The sequence below is a fragment of the Scyliorhinus torazame genome, chromosome 7, assembly GCF_047496885.1.
Source record: "Scyliorhinus torazame isolate Kashiwa2021f chromosome 7, sScyTor2.1, whole genome shotgun sequence".
In the NCBI taxonomy this organism is placed as follows: Eukaryota; Metazoa; Chordata; class Chondrichthyes; order Carcharhiniformes; family Scyliorhinidae; genus Scyliorhinus; species Scyliorhinus torazame.
The window spans coordinates 51,974,112-51,998,076 of NC_092713.1; the positions used below are offsets into that span (position 1 = coordinate 51,974,112).

Here is a 23,965-nt window from a genome sequence, read left to right on the forward strand (position 1 = left end):
CGTTCATATACATTAGATACATTAAATTACTACTTCAAATAATTTTTAATGTTATCTACAAAATAAATTAAGTCAATATAGGGTCTTTCCAGTCACATCAGCACACTTCAAAGCAGCCTTAATGGACTCAACTCTGTGAAGAAGTGTGATAATTGCTATGCAGTGTTCTCAAAATGTCTGAAAAGCTAGGTTAGGATTTAAATCCACGAAAAACAAAATTTATTTTCCTTAAAATCAGTTGTAATATGCAAATCAATGCCAGCTTTACTTAGTACCTGAATGCGCCAAATTTTGGTAAGTTCATCCATCGAGAGTTTACTGCCCAGCAGTTCAATAATTCCCTTTATTCTATCACAATACTGTGCTTGATCAATGTTCCCTGTAGAAGTTAAGAAAAAACATGAGGTTTTCTGAATGTAGCACAGAAAAGGAATTCTCAAAATGAGCATGCCCAGGGCAGCACGATGGTGCAGTGGTTAGCACTGCTGCCTCACAGCGCAGAGGTCCCAGGTTCGATCTCGTCTCTGGGTCACTATCCATGTGGAGTTTACACATTCTTCCCATGTTTGCGTGGGTTTCGCCCCCACAACCCAAAGATGTGCAGGGCAGGTCGATTGGCCATGCTAAATTGCCTCTTTATTGAAAGAAATGAATTGGGTCCTCCAAATTTATTTATTTTTAAATTTAAAAATTAGCATGCCCAAATAGAGCAAGTCACAAGATAGAATGTACTCTGGGTGCAGGATTTCCATGCCCACCATCACCAGTCGCTCTGCAACACCATTACCTGCAGAGCTGGCCATGTCTTGAAGGACATATCTGCCAGACTGGACTTGCGGCATGTGATGAGTAATAAACACATGGGGAAAAAGCTACTTCATTTTATCTGCCCCAGTCTACCTGCCACAGATGTATCTACCCATGACAATAGTGATAGGAGTGAGCACCACATACATACACCATGTTGAAACAAAGTCCTTCACATGGAGGACACTACCACCACACTCCACAAGATTGATTCAGAATAGATCTAACAATCCAGAATAGGGCAACCATGAGGCACTACCAGCAGCACAACGATATTTAACCATAATCTGCAGCCCAGCATATCACTTCAATTTTGAAACAAAAATCCTCACGAGTAGTTGTGTTATGTGAACGAAATGACATGCACCACTGGAATATAAAAGATGGATTTTAATTGGCATCTTTAGCAATGCTACCATGCTGCTGCTGATATGTAGATATGTATAGGTACAATGTGTGTTTGGGTATTGTAGGAGCAATCTGACTCTGGTACAAAGCTGTAAGTTAGATAGGTTTTAAGTTTCCATGTTTGATTCAAATTAATACCGAATTTGCCGGTACTAGCTAGCGAATCAGTGTTTTCGAAAATATTTACTGTTCACAGTTAAAGACTGGTTGGTATCTTAGATTCTAGTGATTTAGTTGATTTTACAAAAATGGCCAATTTTTAAAATCCAGCAACGAGACTGAAGATACATTAAATTGCAATAATAATTTGCAGTCCATTCACAATTCAATCAGAAAATGGACAAGTGAATGCGTGTGTACAAATCCAAAAGCAAATCATCTCCAGTTAAGGTCTCACTACTATAGCTGTGACACGGATTGGTGCAATGCCTGCACATCAAGAACTCTAAATTACACATTGTTAGTATCCTCTCAAATCTACTGTACCTTCAAGTGCGATTGACAGTACGGAATTTTCTACCAGCCAGTCCAACAACCGGTCTGTATCAATGGCATTTTTCACAGATTTGGATAAGGTACTGTCTTCAATCAGTTTGGTAACCTGAGGAATAAGATGGAAATATTCTGGTTATTTCTGTATGAACTTCTCACCAAAGAAATTCTACCTTGTTTTTGACAGTAGGGGAAATAAATTAATCTATACAACAAGATGAAAACAAAATATACAAGTACACTATTTCATTACAGTTTAACTTCAGATTTGTGAACATGAATCTAGATAAAATTTGATGGGTGGCAACTGCCAATGATTCTTTTGAATGTTAACCCAGTCATTTCCTACTGGAACGTAAAAATGTTGATATAAACTAAAAGAACATTTTAAAAAAACAATGTGAAGCCAAATCAGCCTATTCAACTCATTCCAAGGCTCTTTCAGAAGCACAGTGACCTACTTACACCTCAATAATAAAGCTTGAATCTCTCTTCTGGCTATAAAGCACTTTTAGCAGTTTAAACACTATTCCAAAATGACCAAATTGCTAGTGAAAAGCAATTACTAGAATATGGCTGCACCGCCTCTATAATTAACAACTCTCGATTTTTTACAAACTGTTCCATATCCACCCCATTGATTTCCTTCTTGTGTATGCAACATACTGGTAGTCTGTGCATATTTAATTATTCATGAAGAAATTATGGTTTAAAAAAAAATCTTTATTCTCCTCCTTTTTCACATTTTCTCCCAAATTTACACCCAACAATAAACAATAATCAGTAACAAATATGACAATCCCCATATCAATAACAACGATCCCACCCCCCCACCAAATCCCAAGCAGTAGCCCGCATGTTCACATAAACAAATAATAAAAAGGAATCAGGAATCACCCATAGTCACCATTAACACACACCGCCCCCTCCCCCCTGCCCTCCCACCCACCTCAACTAATGTTCGATGTAATCCAGTTCTTGAAAGTGCATGACGAACAATGCCCATGAATTGTAGAAGCCCTCCATCCTTCCCCTCAATTCAAACTTAACCTTATCAAGAGTCAAGAATTCCAACAAGTGCCCCCGCCACGCCACAGGGTGGAGAGGCTGCCCTCCATCCCATCAGGATCTGCCTTTGGGCAATCAACGAGGCGAAGGCTACAACATCTGCCTCCGCAACAGTTTCCAACCCTGGCTGGTCCGACACCCCGAATATGGCCACCCGGGGACCCGGGTCCAGTTTCACGTGCACCACTTTCGAAATTACCCTAAAAACCTCCTTCCAGTAATCCTCTAGCTTTGGACAGGATCAAAACATATGAACGTGATTAGCGCCCCCCACCCCCCCCTCAACGTTCACACACATCTTCACTCCTTCAAAGAATCGGCTCATCCTCGCCCTTGTGAGGTGTGCTCTGTATACCACCTGCAGCTGTATCAGCCCAACCTCGCGCACGAGGTGGAGGCATTCACTCTCCGGAGTACCTCACACCAGAACCCCTCCTCCATATCCTCTCCCAACTCTTCCTCCCACTTTGCTTTGATCCCTTCCAGTGGTGCCTTCTCCTCTTCCAAAATAGCTCCGTAAACCGCTGACACTACCCCCTTCTCCAGTCCCCCTGTCGTCAGCACCTCCTCCAGCAATGTGGAGGCCGGTTCCTCCGGGAAGTTCTGTATCTCCTTTCTGGCAAAATCCCGAACTTGCATGTATCTAAACATTTCCCCCTGCTCCAGCCCATACTTCGCTTCCAGCTCCTTCAATCATGAAAACCAACCCCTAAGAAACAAATCTTTCAGTGTCTTAATCCCCTTCTGCTCCCATTTCCGAAAATTTCCATCCCACCTCCCTGGCTCAAATCTGTGATTCCCCCGAATTGGCATTTCCCTTGACCCTGCCCCCAACCCGAAGTGTTGGCGAAACTGCCTCCAAATTCTCAGTAAAGTTATTATTACCAGACTCCCCGAGTACTTCCCCGGGCTAGCGGGAGCGGCGCTGTTGCTAGTGCTTTCAATCCCGACCCCCTGCACAAACTCTCCTCCATTCTGACCTACTGGGAATCAACCCCTCTGACCCAGCTCCGCACCTTCTCCACATTCGCCGCCCAGTAGTAATACATCAGGTTCGGAAGACCCAAACCCACTGCCTGCCTTCCCCTCTGTAATAGCACCTTTCTAACTCTGGCCACCTTTCCTCCCCATATGAACAACGTAATCCTTCCCTCAATCTCCCTGAAAAAAGCCTTTGGCAGGAAAATCAGCAGGCATTGAAAAATAACAGAAATCGCGGCAACACGTTCATTTTAACCGCCTGTACCCAACCCACCAGTGACAGAGGGAGACTGTCCCACCTTGCCAGATCAGCTTTCACTCTCCCCACCAAACTAGAAATGTTGTACCTGCGGAGCCCCCCCCCACTCCCGGGCAACCTGCACCCCCAGGTACCTAAAGCAAGTCCCTGCCCTACAGAATGGTAGCCCCCCCCACCCCTGGCTGAGACACCACAAAATACTCACTCTTGTCGAGATTTAATTTGTATCCCGAGAAAGACCCAAACACTCGTAGCAGCTCCAATATTCCCCCTATCGACACACTCGGTTCCGACATGTATAACAGCAAATCATCGGCATACAAGGACACCCTATGCTCTATTCTCCCCCGCACTATTCCTTTCCATACCCCCGAACTTCTTAATGCAATGGGCAACGGCTCAATCGCGAGTGCAAACAGCAGGGGGGACATAGGACATCCCTGCCTAGTCCCACGGTGGAGAGAAAAGTATCTCGAGCTGATGTTGTTTGTGCGGACACCTGTCCTCAGCTCCTTATATAATAGCTTTACCCAGTTCACAAATCTTGGTCCAATCCCAAACCACTCCAGAACTGCCATCAAGTACCCCCATTCTACCCGGTCGAACGACTTCTCAGCGTCCAATGCCACAACCACCTCTGTTTCCTTCCCCTCTGCCAGTGTCTTAACGACGTTCAATATCATTCTAATGTTTGAAAAGAGCTGCTTCCCTTTCACGAACCCAGTCTGATATTCACCTATCACCTTCGGGAGGCACTCCTCCAGCCTACCCGCCAGTACCTTCGCCAATACTTTTGCGTCCACATTCAGAAGCGAAATGGGCCTATACGACCCACACTCCGTCGGATCCTTATCTTTTTTGAGCAATAGGGAAATCGATGCCTGCCCAAAGTTTGTGGCAACACCCCCTTCCCTATCGCCTCTTTGAACATCCCCACCATCAGGGGTGCCAGCTTATCCTTGAATTTTGCATAATATTCCACCGGAAACCCATCCGGCCCTGCCACCTTCCCCGACTGCATCCTCCCAATCGCATCCTTTATCTCCTGCTCCACTGTCCCAATCGCATCCTTTATCTCCTGCTCCACTGTCCCAATCGCATCCTTTATCTCCTGCTCCACTATGAAATTATGTTTACAGGGAAATCTTTAGTGTCAACCATCTCTGAACAGAAACATTAAAGTATCAGTACAAATTGCATATCGTTTGTAATTCAGTGTCAAATTGAATTGCTGAAGTCCAACAATCATTTCAACCCGTTCGTTTACCAGCCTCTTCTGTCTATAATTTAATCCATTTATAAATCAGCCCTCTACTTTACCATCAATTTCATGATAAAACTTCACTTTAATCAGTTCGAACACATTTATTAATGAAAATAGGAGTACAGTAAATCCCACTGGATAACCTTCATCTGCTAATTCAATTATCTTGTCAAAGAACAGCAGATTGACGATATGGCTCGCCTCTAAAACAATGACTTTATCATGTGGCAAAGTATCAATTTACAATGTGCTGAAAAAGCAGGAATACTGGTGACTGCTATCAGTACATACAATACAACTTCATGCTACCTTCTTTTGAAGATTAGCATGCAGTTAACATGTGCCATGAGAATATAATAGGAGCTGGAGCACGCCATTTGGCTCATCGGGCCTGCTGTGCTATTCAGCAAGATCATGGTTGATTTTCTATCTCAATTTCATGCTTCCACACTATCCCATATCCCTTAATTCCCTTACTAACAAAAAATATATTGACCTCCAAAATGAATATGCATGATGGCTGAGCATTCATAGCTCACTGGGATAGAAACCTGGACTTATCTTTTGAGTGAAGAGCTTTTTCACCTCAGTCATAAATGGCTGACCCTTTAGCTTTAGACTGAGACCCCATATTTGAGATCCTCCAGCCGGGGATGCATTTTCCCAACACATACCCTGTCAAGATCCTCCAGAATTTCATAGAATTCAGTTGGATCACCACTTGTGCTTCTGAACTCCAGGGAATATAGACTAAAACTACTTAATCTCTCATAACACAATCCCCTTCATCCCAAGAACCAATCTATTGAATGCCTCTAGGGAAAGTACGTTCTTCCTTCAATATGCAGGCCTAAACTGCACAGTACTCCAGGTGTGCCCTCACCAATGCCCTGTATAATTGTAGGAAGACCTTTTCACTCTTACAAGCTCCAATCCCTCTGTAAGAAAAACTAACATGCCAGTTAGTTTTCCAATTGCATGCAGTACCTGCATGCTAACTTTCCTGTACATGAATTACAATGCCCCTCTGAATGAAAACATTTCCCAATCTCTCACCATTCAAAAAAATATTCTGCTTTTCGGATTTTTCCTACCAAAATGATCTACACACTTTGCCGCATAATATCCCAACTGCCATGATCTTGCTCACTCACCCAATTTGTCTATAACCCTCTACAGCTCCCTTATCACTTACTGTCGCACCTAACTTTGTAATGTAATTATTGATGAACAATAGTTCACAACCTCAGGTAATTCCAACCACTAAGCTAGTAATAGTCAAAACTACAGAATCACCCCCGCCACCACCCAAAATCAATTAACTTACTTCTTTCAATGAATTCATTTTTGCACTGAAGTGGGGAGTTTTCAGCATACGCAGGAGTATATCCAAACGGAGGTCGTCCACCACCGTTACCAACTCCGGTTGAAACCGCATGCACAATAATTTGATGGCAGAGAGGAGCTCTGGAATGGTCACAAGTTTCTGGATTGGACAGGAGACAGGAATTTAAAAGATGTTTACAATTTTCAAAACAAGGACTAGAAATTACGTATAAAGTAACATGCAAGAAAGTAAAGACAAGTGAAGGCAGACCCTCGCTCTTCTTTGGGCACTATACCATTAGTGGCGCCATTCTAATCTCAGGGACACTTCTGACTAACAAGTTAACCTATACCAAGTGCTGCATGGGGAAACTGAACTAGGTTGCATTTAGGCATTAAGATGTAATCTCACTGCTCTCAGAGCAGCTTCAGCATGATCAATATGGATCATATGGATAAGAGCTTGTATTTATAAAGCGCCTTTAATGTAATAGGATTCTGCAAAGTGCTTCACAGGAGCAATATAAAACAAAGCTTAATGTTGATTTACAAAGTTAGAGCAGATGAGAGAGAGAGATAAAAAAACAGAGGTTTAAGGAAGGAATTCCAAAGTTTAGGGCCATGGCAGCTGAAGGAATGGCCACCAATCGTGGAATGATTAATATCTGGAATGCCCAAGAAACCAGAGTACGAAGTCTTACAACACCAGGTTAAAGTCCGACAGGTTTGTTTCGATGTCACTAGCTTTCAGAGCGCTGCTCCTTCCTCAAGTGAATGAAGAGGCCTCTTCATTCACCTGAGGAAGGAGCAGCGCTCTGAAAGCTAGTGACATCGAAACAAACCTGTTGGACTTTAACCTGGTGTTGTAAGACTTCGTACTGTACTCACCCCAGTCCAACGCCGGCATCTCCACATCAAGAAACCAGACTAAGAGGAGTGCAGATATCTCGGAGGGTTGCGTGGCTGGAGGAGATTACAAAAGGTAGGGGCAGCAATGTAGGAATTTGAAAACAAAATGAGAATTTTAAATTCAGGCATTGTTTAACTGAGAGTTAATGTAGGTCAATGGGTGAAATGGACTTGGTGCAAGTTAGGATTTAGGCAGCTGAGGATTTTGATGGGGGTCAGCCAGAAGTGCATTCTAGTAGTCAAGTTTAGAGGTGAAAAGACATGGGTGTGGGTTTCAGCAGCTGAGAGTAGGGGTATGCACTATTCCAAATTTGTGGAAATGCCTCACGGTTCAAGAAGAAAATCCAGATTCATTAACGCTTCAGAAAAGAAAGTAAGACCAAGGAGATAGAACACTTGTTTTAATGAAGGAAACTCAGAAAAATCTAATGAAGTTATCTAAAGATGTTACCTTGTCTTTCAGATCTTTTTCTTCTAAACTTTGCACGTATCGAATCATTTTATCAATGACTGGGTCCAGCATGGGCTGTGAAACAAACAATAAACCAAAAAAAATGATGTAACATTTTTATTTCAAGTCCACAACATCTACTTTGGAACAAATATTATTGGGCTGAAAAATTATCTTATGAAATTAGCTTTGTGTAAGGCTGGATGCAGTCTTCATTTGCTACTAGTCAATTTCTATCTTAGACTTAAGTATTCTATTGAAAATCTCACTGCCATTACATGCTTACCTGTACTACTGTGGGATTTAGATATTCTGCACATACTCCCAAAGGCTGCACTAGTGCAGACACAGCCTAAAGGAAAAATACAATAAAGGTTTAAACCAGAAGTAGGTCCTGTAGTAACCAACTAGATTTATGCATTGCAATTAGGTCTGTAGTTCCCATCATTTTAGCAATTAGTAGTAATGGAAAGTAAAGGAAAAAGACAAAATATCAATAAAATATTTTTCCCTTCAGATAGCAATTTGCTAGGAATTGTAGCACTGTGGTAGGCCCAGTTGCAATGCAAAATATGAAGCAATACACAACATTTTGCATTCATACACACCACCCAAGTTACTGTATTTATTTGTACTGGATAAAGAAAGTCCAATGCACAGAGTTTGCCAAGTGGCCACTTTCAAAGCCTCGTTCTACAAGATGGTGGCACAGTGTTACAAAAGGAGAACTATCAAAATAATAAATTAATCATAAACTACCTACCACAATAAGGGATGGGGATTTTAAAAATTGACAGACAAACTGCAATTAAAATATGCTTGTTTGAAGTGCACCCAAATTACCTACAACATTGTTTTGAAAGTAATTACTTACTGCAGTTTCTATATCCTCTACGCCAAGCTTCAACTGGATTCCCGAAAATCCACCCATTTCTCCAAACTGGAAAACAAAATAGCTAATTTGATGACAATTGTTTCAGAACACAACTGCATTAAACAAAGTTCAATTACAGAGTAGAGCTGCTAGATGGAAACCAATTTCTTTAATTAACCAACCACATATTTACTTTAGCATTTCCTGAGAGTAATTTACATGGCTATGAGGCACTCAATTAGTTAAGACACCACATTTTCTGTTGGATGCTTTACAAGAGTTGTACTTTCCAATGCCTTTGTCATTAAGGTTGAAGTTCTTCTATGGAGTTCCAAGCCAGGTGACACAAAGAAATGTTATACATAGGTATGACCCTGAAGTTTATAATATGGATAAAGGCCAAGGGACAGAAGATAACAAGAGGCTTTACTGAGAACTTAGTTCTGTCAAGGTATGAACTCAAAACTCCTCTGTCTTGGAACAGTCCAAGGATATGAAAACCTCCAAGACCTAATGACAGTGGGTACATATGGCACTAAGCCTTTGATTGGTCCAGTCAAAATTTTCCTAAACACAACTCTGAAACTTAGCTTCCCCAACAATTATGAGTAGTGGATTAACCATGAAAACCATTGAGCTCTGCTAACCCGATGTGGAGTCCTGTGTGAGGCTGCCAGATACCAACATACACTTGATAAACATACCAGGGCTGCTTTATCAAGTGTAAAGAGGAGATAATTCAATATCAATCATTGCTGACATTTCTAACTTACAGTGCTGCTGGGCTGAATGCTGATTAATTTTTAAATGTTTTGCGCATATCTACTCGCATGGAACCACAGCATGCAGCGACTGAGATAGGTTGAGATTTACAACCAGAACATAGTGCTCGGCGGTTACTCAGTGACCAAGTACTGTTAATAGGAATTTAGTAAACACATACATAATCATTTGAATTGATCACACTATCAGCAGTGAACGGGTTAAAAATCACAACGTTTTGGAAAGGATGGGAGAATTCTTGGTTGGGTTCAGGAGAGATTTATCAGAATGGTTTCAGGGATGAGGGATTTTAGCTACAAAGTTGGAGAAGCTGGGGTTGGTCTCCTTGGAGCAAAGTTGTTGGTTGTTTAATTGAACCTCTTTATTTGCATCAAGCATTTAATAATAATAATCTTTATTATTGTGACAAATAAGTTTACATTAATACTGCAATTAAATTACTGTGAAAATCTCCTAGTCGCCACACTCCGGTTCCTGTTCGGGTACACGGAGGGAGAATTCAGAATGTCCAATTCACCTAACAGCATGTCTTTCGGGACTTGTGGGAGGAAATTGGAGCACCCGGAGGAAACCGACGCAGACACGGGGAGAACGTGCAGACTCCACACAGGCAGTGACCCAAGCCGGGAATCAAACCTGGGACCCTGTTGCTGTGAAACAACAGTGCTAACCACTGTGTTACCGTGCCACCCATTTTGACCGACATCCAATTTTTCATGGGCATCTGAGAACTAATGATCTAAGTGCCAACACTAAATGACCAGAAATAGAGTAAAGAAATGTATTGGGCACTAAGTTTAGTTAATAGCTTGGGCCCAGATGCTGGTTGGAAGCCCATTCATTGAGTCACCATCAATATTTCAGATTCCATTGATTTAGGTAATAACTTCCTCAGCTCAATCCATTAACAGCCAGCCCTGCAAAACTCTGAGAGCAAGCCTCAAGCACAACAGTAGGTAAGAGTGATGATCCATTGCTGGAAATTCTTATTAATATTTTGAGCAGGGCTTGGAAACAAAATATGAAGAATTATGAAGACCTTTAATCTCCATCTGAAGAAGGATAAATCTCATTTTAACTGGCTATACTTAACCCACTGCAAAGTAGCCCTGTAGCGAATCATAAAGCAAATTGCTTCTTTGGAAACTGTGAGTTAATTGTCGGAATTCATTCAGAGACTATTTTGTGCATAAGACCACTGGTTTAGCCAGCCTCACCTTTTCAAACCACCCATGTTATCTATTGCAATGAGCTTTGAAAAATAGCAGTGAGGGTGTGTGCAATTGACAAAGTCAATTCTATCGCTTCCCTTGAAAGAAACTTTTTAAAGAGTTTTTCAGAGCCTTGTTTACCTTCATTTTCATAAAGCTTTGCACTATTGCATGGCCAGGAGGAAAGAGCAGAGATAATGGTTAGCTCTTTCAAAGAGCTGGCACAGGTACACTCAGCCCAATGGCCCCCTTCTCAAAAGGTCTCAATGTTTCTATTCCATCATTGTGTTCCTAAAATGTTTATAGTCTTCACCTTTTAAGCACAAAGGCAAATAAAACAATGCAGAAATTCTGCCACTGCCCTCTCCTTGATACCACCTTCACACTGCCCCTGCAAGAGGTTCAAAGCTCCTTCTGCACCTTTCCCTGCAATATTTAATTTACAAGAATAAACAATGCAATGGGATGACTGGATTATTTACAATACATATACAAGAGTACATTATCCTTTAGGTTCATTTGCAACCTGACAGTATATATGGAGATAAAGGTGAGGTGAGTAGGAGAGGAGACGGGACGGTGCAAAATAGTGGAGTACCTACCCGATTAACCAGATCTATGAGCCATCCATGAGGTTCCTGCAAGGTCAAAGATAAAAGAAAAATTATTGCTGTAAACAATTATAATCAACTAAACCCAGGACATAACTGTACGACCAAATGATAACAGCAACTCACAATCTATACCACCTAGAATGATAAGGACAGCAGGCTTGTCAGAACACTATCACCTGCAAGTTCCCCTCCAAGTCACACACCACCTTGACTGAGGAACGTATAGTCTTCCTTTCGGTCCCTGGGCCAAAATTCAGAAACTCCTCCCTAGCAACACTGTGGGAATGCCTTCACACCACATGAATTGCAAAAAAGTGGCTCACCACCAGCTCCTCAAGAGCAGTAAGGATGGGTGAAATATGCTGGTCTTTTCAGTAATGCAGAGACCCGCAAATAAATGGAACAAAGAAAAATCAGGGCTAGCCAGCAATGGAAAACAAATATTCCTTCATGGGCTACTAAATGAACCTCTGCTGTAATGTATCACATATGCTCAACTTCAAGAGCCTTTACCCATGTGTAATTAGTAATCGCTATCATTTAATTCTTTTATGTATGGCAGTGTTTAGTTGGCACCAAGGGATTAAATGTAAGATGGAAACAATACAGAGACACATTTCACCAAGCAATACCAGAAAGAAATAACCTGCAAGCCCTCAGGCAGTGGTTGGATTCAAACATACTATACAATCCTTCTGAATTTGGAGGTGCAGTACGAGGACAGGCAGCAGTAGAGTAATTGTTCACACATTATACAGTATAAGGCAAATAGAATAAGCAGCAGTCCTAAAGAACATTAAAATACAGTGGCCCAGATTTTGCAACTGGCAGCAAAGCAGCGGCACTTGCCACCAACCTCAAAGAAAGTCATCCACAACATCGAAGAATTGCTGTTGTATGAATTTCACCTTTCCTAAGGCTAATTTGAAACTGGGGCCAAATCAAAGAGATCTCCTGGCATTCAGCAACAGTAATGTCACCGAGTGTACGCAGCTATTCACACAATATAATTCTGACAGCAAACCAGGAAGCTAAAAAGCACTGATTATCTTTTACCTTTTATTATTTTTTTTTAAAGCATGAAATAAAGATTGAGACATACCTCTCAAAAGTCGAGATTAAAAAATTTCTTTAAAAAAGGTATTTGTTGCATTAAAACCTATGGAATCATCATAATGGAGAAATTTGATATTACACAAAAATAACATTAGTTTTTCAGTGCTAGGGAGGTTAATCAACAGAATTATGAACTTAATACACCATTAAAAATCTAGTTACACTTCATCAGCAAGGTGTAACATGAAGGTATGGAATTTTAGCTTCTACACGAACATACAAATTAGAGTAAGAAGTCTCAGGTGAGGAAGGAGCAGTGCTCCGAAAGCTAGTGATTTGAAACAAACCTGTTGGACTTTAACCTGGTGTTGCAAGACTTCTTACTGTGCTCACCCCAGTCCAACGCCCAGTCTCCACATCATACAAATTAGAAGCAGGAATAAGTCATTCAGCCTCTTGAGCCAGCTCCACCATTCAATAAGATCATGGCTGATCTGACCATGGCCTCAACTACACATTCCACCCACCCTCAATAACCTTTGACTCTCTAGTCAGTCCAAAACGTATCTGCCTTAAAAATATTCAATGACCCCATCTCTGCCATTTTCTGGAGAAGAGTTCCAAAGACTCAAGACCCTCTGAAAGAAACAAATCCTCATCTCAATCTTAAACAAGGCCCTTAATTATAAACATTATCCCTAAGTTTTAGTCTCTCCCATAAGGGGAAACATCCTTTCAGCATCCACCTTGTCGAGTCTCCTCAGGATCTTACATATTTCAATAAGGTCACCTTTCATTCTTCTAAACGCCAATGGATACAGGCCCATTCTTTCTTCATAAGATATCAATCAGTGAAAGTACCAGTCAGCTGTAACCTCAAGTTCATCTGTGCTGCAATGTGGACTTAGAGATATACTTTCCTGCTCTCATCCCAAGTCTCTTTAGATTATTTCTATACTGACAGTTTCAGAAAAACTATGTATAAAAAGCAGAAGCTTGCCTTGTCTGCAGAGGGGAGGGGCATAGTGCTTTATGTGTTGGAATGGTAGAAATTTTGGGGGTACACTACAATACTCAGTCCTGCCGATGTCTTCAATTTGGAATAACAGAAGGCCTACAAGTCAAAAGATTCATGTCATGGGCTCATAGTCCTTTAGAGGTAGGCGTGGGTCTTGCTTGGTCAACTACCTATAACTTAAAAAATAGTACTTCCCATATTTTGTATTTGTATCGATATTGCTGCTGAGTGGCATCCCATTCTATACCACACAGTGCCAAGTTAGAGTTCATGTACCTCCTCACATGTGCAACACTGTCAAACCCACCTTCTGTAGGTTGACTGGTGGTGAGATGGCATACATTTTGCCATCTCCAAAAACATCTGCCCAATTCCTTTGGCACACTTTCATTCGGTTCTTGAAATGGTACTCGTTGCCTGGATTGAAAGCCTGGAAATTGAAACAAAATAATTAATATTTCATGTGAGGTCTAGAGACACTTAAAAACGCAAGGCACAATTATTTTAAAGTGGCAAACTGTGAAAAACATTCATACTAAAACTGAAAATAAATTCTCTGAATCCTTAATTTGCTTCCTTCTTTTCAGCACTATTACATGATTGCATTTCTCTTTCACAGGCTTTCATCTATATTCTTTTGCATCTAACTAAAAGGTGAGACACCTGACGAGATTTTCTCCTACTTAGTGAATCTATTTTGTATTGCACACTATAAATGTAACAACAGAAAGAACATAATAGACAGCAATTAAATAACTTTCTGTTGTTGGCTGAAGAGGAAAGAAAGTACTTCAATATACTCCTTCCAGAATGAAATTAATAAATGCAATTGATGAATAGTTCCAAGTGACTTGAATAGTTACAGCACAAGAGGCCATTTGGGTCATCGTGCCCATGCCAACTCTCTGCAATAGCAACTCGGCTTGTCCTACGTCGCGATCTTGCCCGGTAACTTTGCTAATTTCTCTTCAGGTGCGCATCCAATTCATCTTTGAAAGCACAATTACATCTGCCTCCACCACACTAAGGCAGTGCATTCCACATGCTAACCTTTCGCTGTATAAGCCATCATGGGTTAAACAGCTTTATAAACTGAGCCATCATGGACTCTTTTGCCAATCATCTTTAATTGGTGCCTTCTTGCTCTCAGCCCTGCCGCCAAAGGGAACTGTTTTTGTCCATCTACCATCTCTAGATCTCTCAAGACATGAGCACTTCTTTCAAATCTCCTCTCATCTTCACTTCTCCGAGGAGAACAGCCCCAGCTCCTCCAATCTATCCACGCATCTGTAGCCCCTCGTCCCCGGAACCATTCTGAAAGACTTTCCTCAGCGTCTCTCAAAAGCCTAAAAATTCTTCAAAAACATTGCTGCCCAGAATTAGACACAGAGTTTTACAAAGGCTCATCATTACATCTTTGCTTTTGTATTCTATGCCTCTACTTATAAAGCTCAAGATCCATATGGTTGTTTAACTATTTTCACAACCTACAAATACGTTCTGATGGCTTAAAGAAGATTAAGTACAACATAATACATCAGGGCCAAGAGGTTCTGCTTTAGGGACAATACTGTCATGAACCATGCTGATGTTGTCTGCGGGGGTATCCCAACTTGAAACACCAGTTCGTGGGAACGTATAGTTTTGTTTTTATGTGAGGAATCAAGTGAAACCCCAGTGAGAATAAGCAGCCCAATCATTGTGCAACAATTATTAAAGACTATGTTAAATTAAAGACAAATACACATAAACAGGGTTCAACTATGTTAAGACAATTAAGTTCACGAATTACGAAACATACACACACAGTTTATGTAGAATATACCCCTTGCTCCAAAATATATCTACGATTTCTGAACTCCTTAAGACTTCCCTTTTCCTCCAGAAAACATCCAAATTAAATAGATCAATAAGTTAAAACCAGCTTTCAGTTACCACAATACAGGGAGGATACCAAGTCTGGGAGATTTCTTGTCCTGGTCCAGCAAAGATATTTAAACTGCCTATACAAAGGTGTTCTGCACTGCCTTGGCTCTTAAGGCTTAGAGGCTGTTAGATACAAGACTTGGACTCCAGGCTGCTAGCTGGAAACTGGCCTGTCTGTTTCTGAGGCTACTAGGTGTTTATTGGCCTCCCTTCCTTCTGAGGGTCTGGCAATTATACCTTTATTCCACTTTGATTCTGCCTTTGGTATATTTGGCTGTCTGCCCTTGTCAAATTCCTTGACTCTAGACATTAGCATGTGTATACCTCATTGATCTCCCCATCGTCTAGGCAAACTGTTTCTATTAATAAGCTATTCACATCTGACTATTTAAATGCCTTTCTAATCTCATTACTGGGAGAGACGCACCTCAGCAGGCCTTTTGAATAATGACTACTGCAGTAACTAGACAGATTTCTACATGTTGCTGGGCAGGACATATCCAATTATGTCTTGCAAGTTTGTGTTATTGCTGTTACTAAGCAACTCCATGACAGTACAGAAATTATGCTAGGTTTCTGAAATGAAGGTTCAAGATTCCACTCTAAACACATATGGAAATTGCCAAATGCAAAATCTTTTCATGAACCAGCATAATTGGACAGTGCTCTCAAAAAATAATTTTTTTAGAGAAAAATGTTGGCACTAAAAAAGTTATTTCACATATTTCAGAGTGGTAAAACGATGTTGTTTTGTTAACATAACGGAGAATGAGTTACTTGTGTTTATAACTGAGAACGAGTCTACCACTTGTGTTTAACCCAATTTTAAATAACTGAAAGTGAATTTTTAAAAATTGTTACAAAATTATAAACAACTAGTTACATTGATGAAAGGTAGTCAGTTTCTCGGTGAATTAAATACATTCAAAAGCTTTTGAAACATGTCTATTAGTGTCTTCCATGTTTATCGTGTCATGGTTTTGTACAAGATGCAGAAACTTGATTTGTTCTGTAATTTGCACTTAAAATTCCTCAATTTCTGGTGACCAGTACTCAAATGAAACCAGGGCAAACATAGAAGAAAATCTATGTCAATAGATGTTACAATTGTCTCCATACCATGGTGAGCACACCCATAAGGCCGATAGGAATTGGGTCCTGTTTGATTCGCTCTGCAACCAGATCTACTAAGAGCATCACCATATTGTAGATTCCCTCATGGATTTCAGTACCCCATTTATGGACAGCACTTGACGTTAGTAGCTGTTGAAAAGACAAAGCAAAAATAATTTACATTCTCTGCAGGTTTATTTTAGCTGTTTAATGCAATGAAAAATTGAGTGATAAATCAAGTAATCCATTAAGCAGTCCATTCAACAGCTGTATAATAATGTATTTATAAGTTGAAGACTTTCATGTACTTGTTCACAATTTTCTCTAGTTTTATATCACTGAGGTGGTGCTTTACTCGTAGCACAGAACTATGATGCATCACCAGGTTAGCTTTCCCCCGATAACACTCTTGTTAAGTTTTTGGAAAAGATCAGAGTACAAAGCATCGTTAGAAGGCAGATACAATTCTGTTCACTCCGAGTCTAAGTTGCTTCTTTTACCGTACCTTTTTAAAAGCTTCTGGCATACATCGGTCTGTAAATCGTTTGCAATTTTCATCAGCATCAGCAAGACCTGCATTGATCAGACACAGAAATCAGAGCGGGGCAGTGATAACAAAAACATCTGGTAGCCAAAGTTGGTCAGCCTAACGGGAACACCTGCTTGACTGCTTTAAAATCTAACCCACATACAATTTAAGGAAAAGTAAAAGGCAGATTCACAGATACTAAAAGTTTCTCAACAATGTCACATTTCTGTCCCCAGGTAATGGGCCTGCTCTAGACCTCGGCCACCCTGCAATTAGTTAAATGCACACACAACTTCAGGGCGATTCCACCTCTGATTTTTTTTGGCTAGGGTACTTTCAAGTCACAACTGAATGAACAGTTCAGAAACATTTCTCTGCTCAAAGACATTTCACTCTCAAACAAAAACAAAATTTACCTCAGGAAATGACTTATCTATATGGATGGGCAGGCAAGTTGACAAGACAATTAAAAAAGAACAAGGGATATTTTGTCTTGGGAGTCATTGGTCTGTAACTTCCTCAGAGTGGCATCCTCCAGTGGATTGCCACGCTTGTGGGATTGCCCACATTGGGATTGCAAAGCCCCCCATCTCGCCTAACCTTCCTCATTCAGACCGGAGAGGGGGGGGGGGGGGGGGGGGGGGGCTGTCATGTGTGTGGGGAGTGTCCCATGCGAGGCTGGGTCTGGGTTTTTTTAAATACTTACTCTGGAGTGAGAAGCAATTTTTTCCTCTTAACTTTTTCAGAGTAACTACAGAGGTAAAACTGGCAGAACCATTCGAATCACTGCTGTCAGATGGCTCCCAGCCCAGCGCAATTGTCCAGGGGAAGTTACCACTTCTGGGCAATTGCTGGGTGAACACTTATATAGGAACTTCCTCGAGGGAAGTGCATCATTGGACATCCCCCTAAATACGACGCCGGGGAACCAGGAAGTTATGTGCCATGGTCTTTAAAGTAGGAAAATGTCTAAGTAACGCCTGACAACAACCAAGAGTCCGACTACACCCGCCATCCCTTATCTCAGATTTCTGCAAATGGCCAGTCTGCCACAAGAGTGTGCAGGAGAGATTCCCTATTACATAGTCACCCCAAAATCTGATCAGCTTTCTATAATATGAAGGTTATCTCTGCAGTATATTGGTTGAAACCACAAACAGAAAATGTCTGTTTTGTCCTATTTCCTCAATTCTCATTCTCCCCACTTGGGCTGTTGTAGCAAGCAAAGTATTTCTGGTTTCACGTACAGGGAGCTGACAAGCTGCTGTAACCTGGCTCCTTGAATCCTTGTGTTACTTACCAAGCCGGGCTAGGCATGTGGATGCTATCAGGCACTTTCCCAACGACTCTTCACGTTTGTAAGGAATTGACCAGTGATCTGTAAACACTCGACTTTCCAATTCATAAAGATTTGTGGTGGGAAATTCAATGCTCCCCGAGCAGTTTCCATTCTCATCATTGCTCCTCTGCAACAAATGAAATCTGATTTAACACAAATTAACCATTATAGATGATTATCTTCTCATTTTTCCTTCTTCCTAGTATCGCTATTAAAGGGGAGGCAATGGCATAGTGGCATTGACACTGGACTAGTAGTCCAGATATCCAGAGAAAGGCTGTGTTACACCATGGCAGTTGTTGAAATTTGAACTCAATAAAAATCTGGAATTAAAAGTCTAATGGTGACCATGAAACCATTGGCAACTGTTGTAAAAACCCATCTGTTTCACTAATGTCCTTTAGGGAAGGAAATCTGCTATCCTTACCTAATCTGGCCTATATGTGACTCCAGCAATGTGACCCATAGCAATGTGGTTGACTCTTCATGGCAATAATAATCTTAATTAGTGTCACAAGTAGGCTTACATGAACACTGCAATGTGAAAATCCCCCAGTCGATGGGCAATAAATGCAGGCCCAGCCAGCGATTCCCACATCCCATGAAGAAATAAATTTAAAAGAAACTAGGTAAAAATATTCTCCTCTGCCCCATAGCTCACTGTATAAATATTAATGAACAAATTAGCTCCATTTAAAATAATTAATTTTAAAAAATCAAGCGCAAGCCCTCATTATTTTTGTAGTTGGATAGCTAGAAAGACATGTTAAGGAAACCCATCACACCCAAAAATGTTCTTTTTTTTTGTACTTCAATCTCCATTTACACTGGATTAGTAAGCCACCTTACTGGAGACCACCTGGAGCATAATTTAGATATGGCATTGGTTAGGCAATTTTCCCCATCTAGCTACAAGAACTGGAGCCCAAGCCAAATGAGGCAGCAGTAACACCAAACTGAACGAGAAGGGTATTTGCACACACGTAGGACAATAAAGGTCAGAAAGGGAAAACAGTGCATTAGTGGGGTGGAATGGAGTAAAGCTCAATGTGAGCCTTCCACGTTAAGGTTTTAAATTCATGATTTATTCAAGTCATAAACGTATCACTTTTGGTGTAAACATGCATAATTTCATAATTATGAAATACCAACCATGCAATTCGAATGTTTCAAGAGCCAATTTGAAAATTGCACTGATGATTTTGCATCTTAATTCAAGCCTATTTTTAATCAGCTCTGGTTGTGCCTTTACTGTTTGAAAAATCTGCATTGAAACTTGGAATACTTGTTATGGATCCAATAAAAGCACACTTTTTGGACTGCTCCCAAATTCCATCGCACTTTCAAGTTTCAAGAAGTCTTAACTTTAAGAGTCACCTCTAAATCACAACCGTATCTAATCTACACTGTGGAGACTCAAATTAACCAGATAAATTAAGCTAAAATTGCTAAATCCAATCCATTAGTTACACAACTTTCAAAGTTAATTAGCAGCAGCAAGAATTAGATTAAAACTTTAATGTCAAACATCGATATCCAGTAAAGATCTGATGCAAAGGACTTGCAAATGCATATGGGTGCTGTAGCACCAATTACGGAGCACACATACATTCCAATATTACCTATAATATGTATGAATGCCTGCAGATGAATTAAATAGATTTCTGCCTTCTTTGCAACCTCCATATACAAGCAGCCCAGCATCTAAACCGAAGGAAGAAATCAGGCACTGCATCAAGGAACTGTCCAATCTTCTCCATTCTATGGGATACTCAGGTGAGCGCCAACAATCCTCAAAAGCCACAAATAAAGTTTGATTCCATGTTTTCATCATTCAAGTAGGTCTTCATTTGCTGACACAGACAGATCTTGTGTGCTGTGATGTGGGATTTATCAAATGAGGCAATGTCTTTTGCCAATCTCCCAGTCCACATAATTCAGACAAAATATGACTCATTTTAAGCATCAAGAAAATGGAGGTGTTCTTCCACCATCACTGCACCCCCCACAGAGACAATTCAGTTTTAATATTCTCCCCATTAATTCAAGTCAATCATACCAAGATAGTTCTGAAAGCAGAAGTTATTGTGGGATTCTCAAGGTTACATGGTGCTTCTCGATTTGCACTGGAAAAGCATCGGTTAGAATTTTGTAGCTGTATTGACTAAAACCGTCCGCGTTCGCCATCATGACAATTGTGAAACTGAGATTCCTGATATCCACACATGCACAGTTAAGCACAGGCATCTTGATGCTGTTGTCAGTGATGGCCTGTTTCTCCATAGGTGAGAAGTTTCTGTAGATGGAGGTCGAGAGAAATGACCTGAAGTGACTTTTACGCCACTGTTTGCACTGAAAACAAATTGAATAAGTTACGCCTTCCTGAATGAGGTGTAACTGGTTCTTTAATGTTACATTAAGTTCATAATCATTGCTAAATGATCTCGCTGGCCCTGAAGAAGTAATGTATTTGTGGAATGTAAAATTTCTTCATTATGATAAAAATTCCATAGGGTTTGACAATCTTTTGAAAAGTTAATGATATTTCAGCTTCTAGCACATTCCCAATCTTTATTTGCTCTGTAAAATTTATAATTCCACCACTTTGCTGCTGACTATGAAATCTCATTGTAGCTGCTTTGTATATTAGGGTGAATCTTTCAACCCTTCAAAGCCAGTATGGAACCTTCCTCAACAGAAATAGGTTAGAGAAGTCATCGCACCCAATGTGCAGAGGTCTCCATTTTAAAAATATTGATTTTAGTCGATGTAAAATCTGGAGTGCCACAAATCATGCATCCTGACTACCTGTTAGTGATTCTCAAGTCTGCACTTCCACCACAGAGCAATGAAAAAATGACCTTAAATGTCAAGCGGAAGGTAAATACCTCCAAAATTTGTTTTAAATGTAAACCAGAATTAGCGTGTTCCAATTCTGGACAATACTTTTAGGAAAGATGGCAAGGAGAAGAGAAGTTGAGATTTACTAGATAGAAGGTTACCAGGAACGCATGTCAGCACAGTAGGTAGCACTGTTGCTTCACAGCTCCAGGGTCCCAGGTTCAATTCCCGCCTTGGGTCAGTGTCTGTGTGGAGTCTGCATGTTCTCCCTGTGTCTGCGTGGTTTTCCTCCGGGTGCTTCGGTTTCCTCCCACAAGTTCCGAAAGACGTACGGTTAGGTAATTTTAACATTCTGAATTCTCCCTCGTGTACCTGAACAGGTGCCGGAATGTGGCGCCTAGGGGCTTTTCACAGTAACTTCATTGTAGTGTTAATGTAAGCCTACTTGTGACAATAAAGATTATTATGCAAGACATCTGTTACATGAGCAGACTAGAGAAGCTGAGGTTGCTCTCCTCAGAGGTTGAAAGACTGAAAAGTTGCGCAAAATCATGAAGGAATTTGAGTAAAGAGAGTAAAGAGAAAACAGTTCCCAGTGGTAGCAGGATCAGTAACCAGAGGGCACAGATTTGAGGTACCTGGCAAAAGATTTAGAGAAATTGAGATTATGCAGAAATTGTGTATCAAGTTGCTATGATCTGGAATGCACTGCCTGAAAGGCTGATGGAAGCATAGTGTTAATCAGTCGTTCAGCTTGGATTTCTAAAATATAGTTGGTGCTTGACCTATCTTATGGAATTCTTTGAAAACGGGTATTTATATGGTTTATTTAAATTCAAAAAATTATTTCACACAGTATTACATTAAGACATGTATTAAAGATACACGGCTCTAGAAATTGAAAACGTAAGCTCATGGCCATGAAGATGGTTACGTGGACGCAAGCAAAGGGAGGCAGTACGGGGTACTTTTGGACAGATTTCCGGGAGCGGGAGAGAGAGGGGGAGCCGGAGTGCAGCTTGGAATTCAGGTAGGTGTTTAAACTTGCCCCCAGGTTCCAGCGGCCTTCATTTCCAGGAGCGGGAGAGAGAGAGGGAGCCGGAGTGCAGCGTGGGATTCAGGTAGATGTTTAAACTTGCCCCCAGGTTCCAGCGGCCTTCATTTCTGGGAGCGGGAGAGAGGGAGGCAGCCGGAGTGCAGCTTGGGATTCAGGTAGGTGTTTAAACTTGCCCCCAGGTTCCAGCGGCCTTCATTTCCGGGAGCGGGAGAGAGGGAGCCGGAGTGCAGCGAGGGATTCAGGTAGGTGTTTAAACTTGCCCCCAGTTTCCAGCGGCCTTCATTTCTGGGAGCAGGAGAGAGAGAGAGGGAGCCGGAGTGCAGCTTGGGATTCAGGTAGGTGTTTAAACTTGCCCCCAGGTTCCAGCGGCCTTCATTTCCGGGAGCGGGAGAGAGGGAGCCGGAGTGCAGCGAGTGCAGCTTGGGATTCAGGTAGGTGTTTAAACTTGCCCCCAGGTTCCAGCGGCATTCATTTCCGGGAGCGGGAGAGAGAGAGAGGGTGCCGGAGTGCAGCTTGGGATTCAGGTAGGTGTTTAAACTTGCCCCCAGGTTCCAGCGGCCTTCATTTCCGGGAACGGGAGAGAGAGGGGGATCTGGAGTGCAGCGAGTGCAGCTTGGGATTCAGGTAAGTGTTTAAACTTGCCCCCAGGTTCCAGCGGCCTTCATTTCTGAGAGCAGGAGAGAGAGAGGGAGCCGGAGTGCAGCGTGGGATTCAGGTAGATGTTTAAACTTGCCCCCAGGTTCCAGCGGCCTTCATTTCCGGGAGCGGGAGAGAGGGAGCCGGAGTGCAGCTTGGGATTCAGGTAAGTGTTTAAACTTGCCCCCAGGTTCCAGCGGCATACATTTCCGAGAGAGGGAGCCGGAGTGCAGCTTGCGATTCAGGTAGGTGTTTAAACTTGCCCCCAGGTTCCAGCGTCCTTCATTTCCGGGAGCGGGAGAGAGGGAGCCGGAGTGCAGCGAGTGCAGCTTGGGATTCAGGTAGGTGTTTAAACTTGCCCCCAGGTTCCAGCGGCATTCATTTCCGGGAGCGGGAGAGAGAGAGAGGGTGCCGGAGTGCAGCTTGGGATTCAGGTAGGTGTTTAAACTTGCCCCCAGGTTCCAGCGGCCTTCATTTCCGGGAGCGGGAGAGAGAGAGGGATCTGGAGTGCAGCTTGGGATTCAGGTAAGTGTTTAAACTTGCCCCCAGGTTCCAGCGGCCTTCATTTCCGGGAGCGGGAGAGAGAGAGGGAGCCGGAGTGCTTGGGATTCAGATAGGTGTTTAAACTTGCCCCCAGGTTCCAGCGGCCATAATTTACGGGAGCGGGAGAGAGAGAGGGAGCCGGAGTGCAGCTTGGGATTTGGATAGGTGTTTAAACTTGCCCCACGGTTCCAGCGGCCTTCATTTCCGGGAGCAGGAGAGAGACAGGGAGCAGAAGTGCAGCTTGGTATTCAGGTAGGTGATTAAACTTGCCCCCTGGTTCCAGCGGCCATAATTTCCGGGAGCGGGAGAGTGAGAAAGGGAGCCGGAGTGCAGCTTGGGATTTGGATAGGTGTTTAAACTTGCCCCATGGTTCCAGCGGCCTTCATTTCCGGGAGCGGGAGATAGAGAGGGAGCCGGAGTGCAGCGAGGGATTCAGGTAGGTGTTTGAACTTGCCCCCAG

The 23,965-nt window shown here is 41.9% G+C and overlaps 1 protein-coding gene across 3 annotated transcripts in view; it reads right to left on the reverse strand.

Moving 5' to 3' along the window:
- Positions 1-23,965, reverse strand: part of usp24 (ubiquitin specific peptidase 24) — a 260,396-nt gene that overhangs the window by 169,339 nt on the left and 67,092 nt on the right. For all 3 annotated transcript variants that reach the window (XR_011948152.1, XM_072510705.1, XM_072510704.1), the window contains exons 2-12: positions 18,390-18,555; positions 17,066-17,133; positions 16,567-16,710; positions 13,829-13,951; positions 11,436-11,471; positions 8,840-8,905; positions 8,252-8,317; positions 7,966-8,040; positions 6,607-6,765; positions 1,702-1,816; positions 276-379 (exon numbers count right to left, since the gene is read on the reverse strand). Coding sequence is in view for 2 of the 3 variants with exons in the window: in XM_072510705.1 (XP_072366806.1) it covers positions 276-379; positions 1,702-1,816; positions 6,607-6,765; positions 7,966-8,040; positions 8,252-8,317; positions 8,840-8,905; positions 11,436-11,471; positions 13,829-13,951; positions 16,567-16,710; positions 17,066-17,133; positions 18,390-18,555 (1,122 nt within the window). In the remaining variant the exon portion in view is untranslated. The remainder of the gene's footprint in view (positions 1-275; positions 380-1,701; positions 1,817-6,606; positions 6,766-7,965; positions 8,041-8,251; positions 8,318-8,839; positions 8,906-11,435; positions 11,472-13,828; positions 13,952-16,566; positions 16,711-17,065; positions 17,134-18,389; positions 18,556-23,965) is intronic.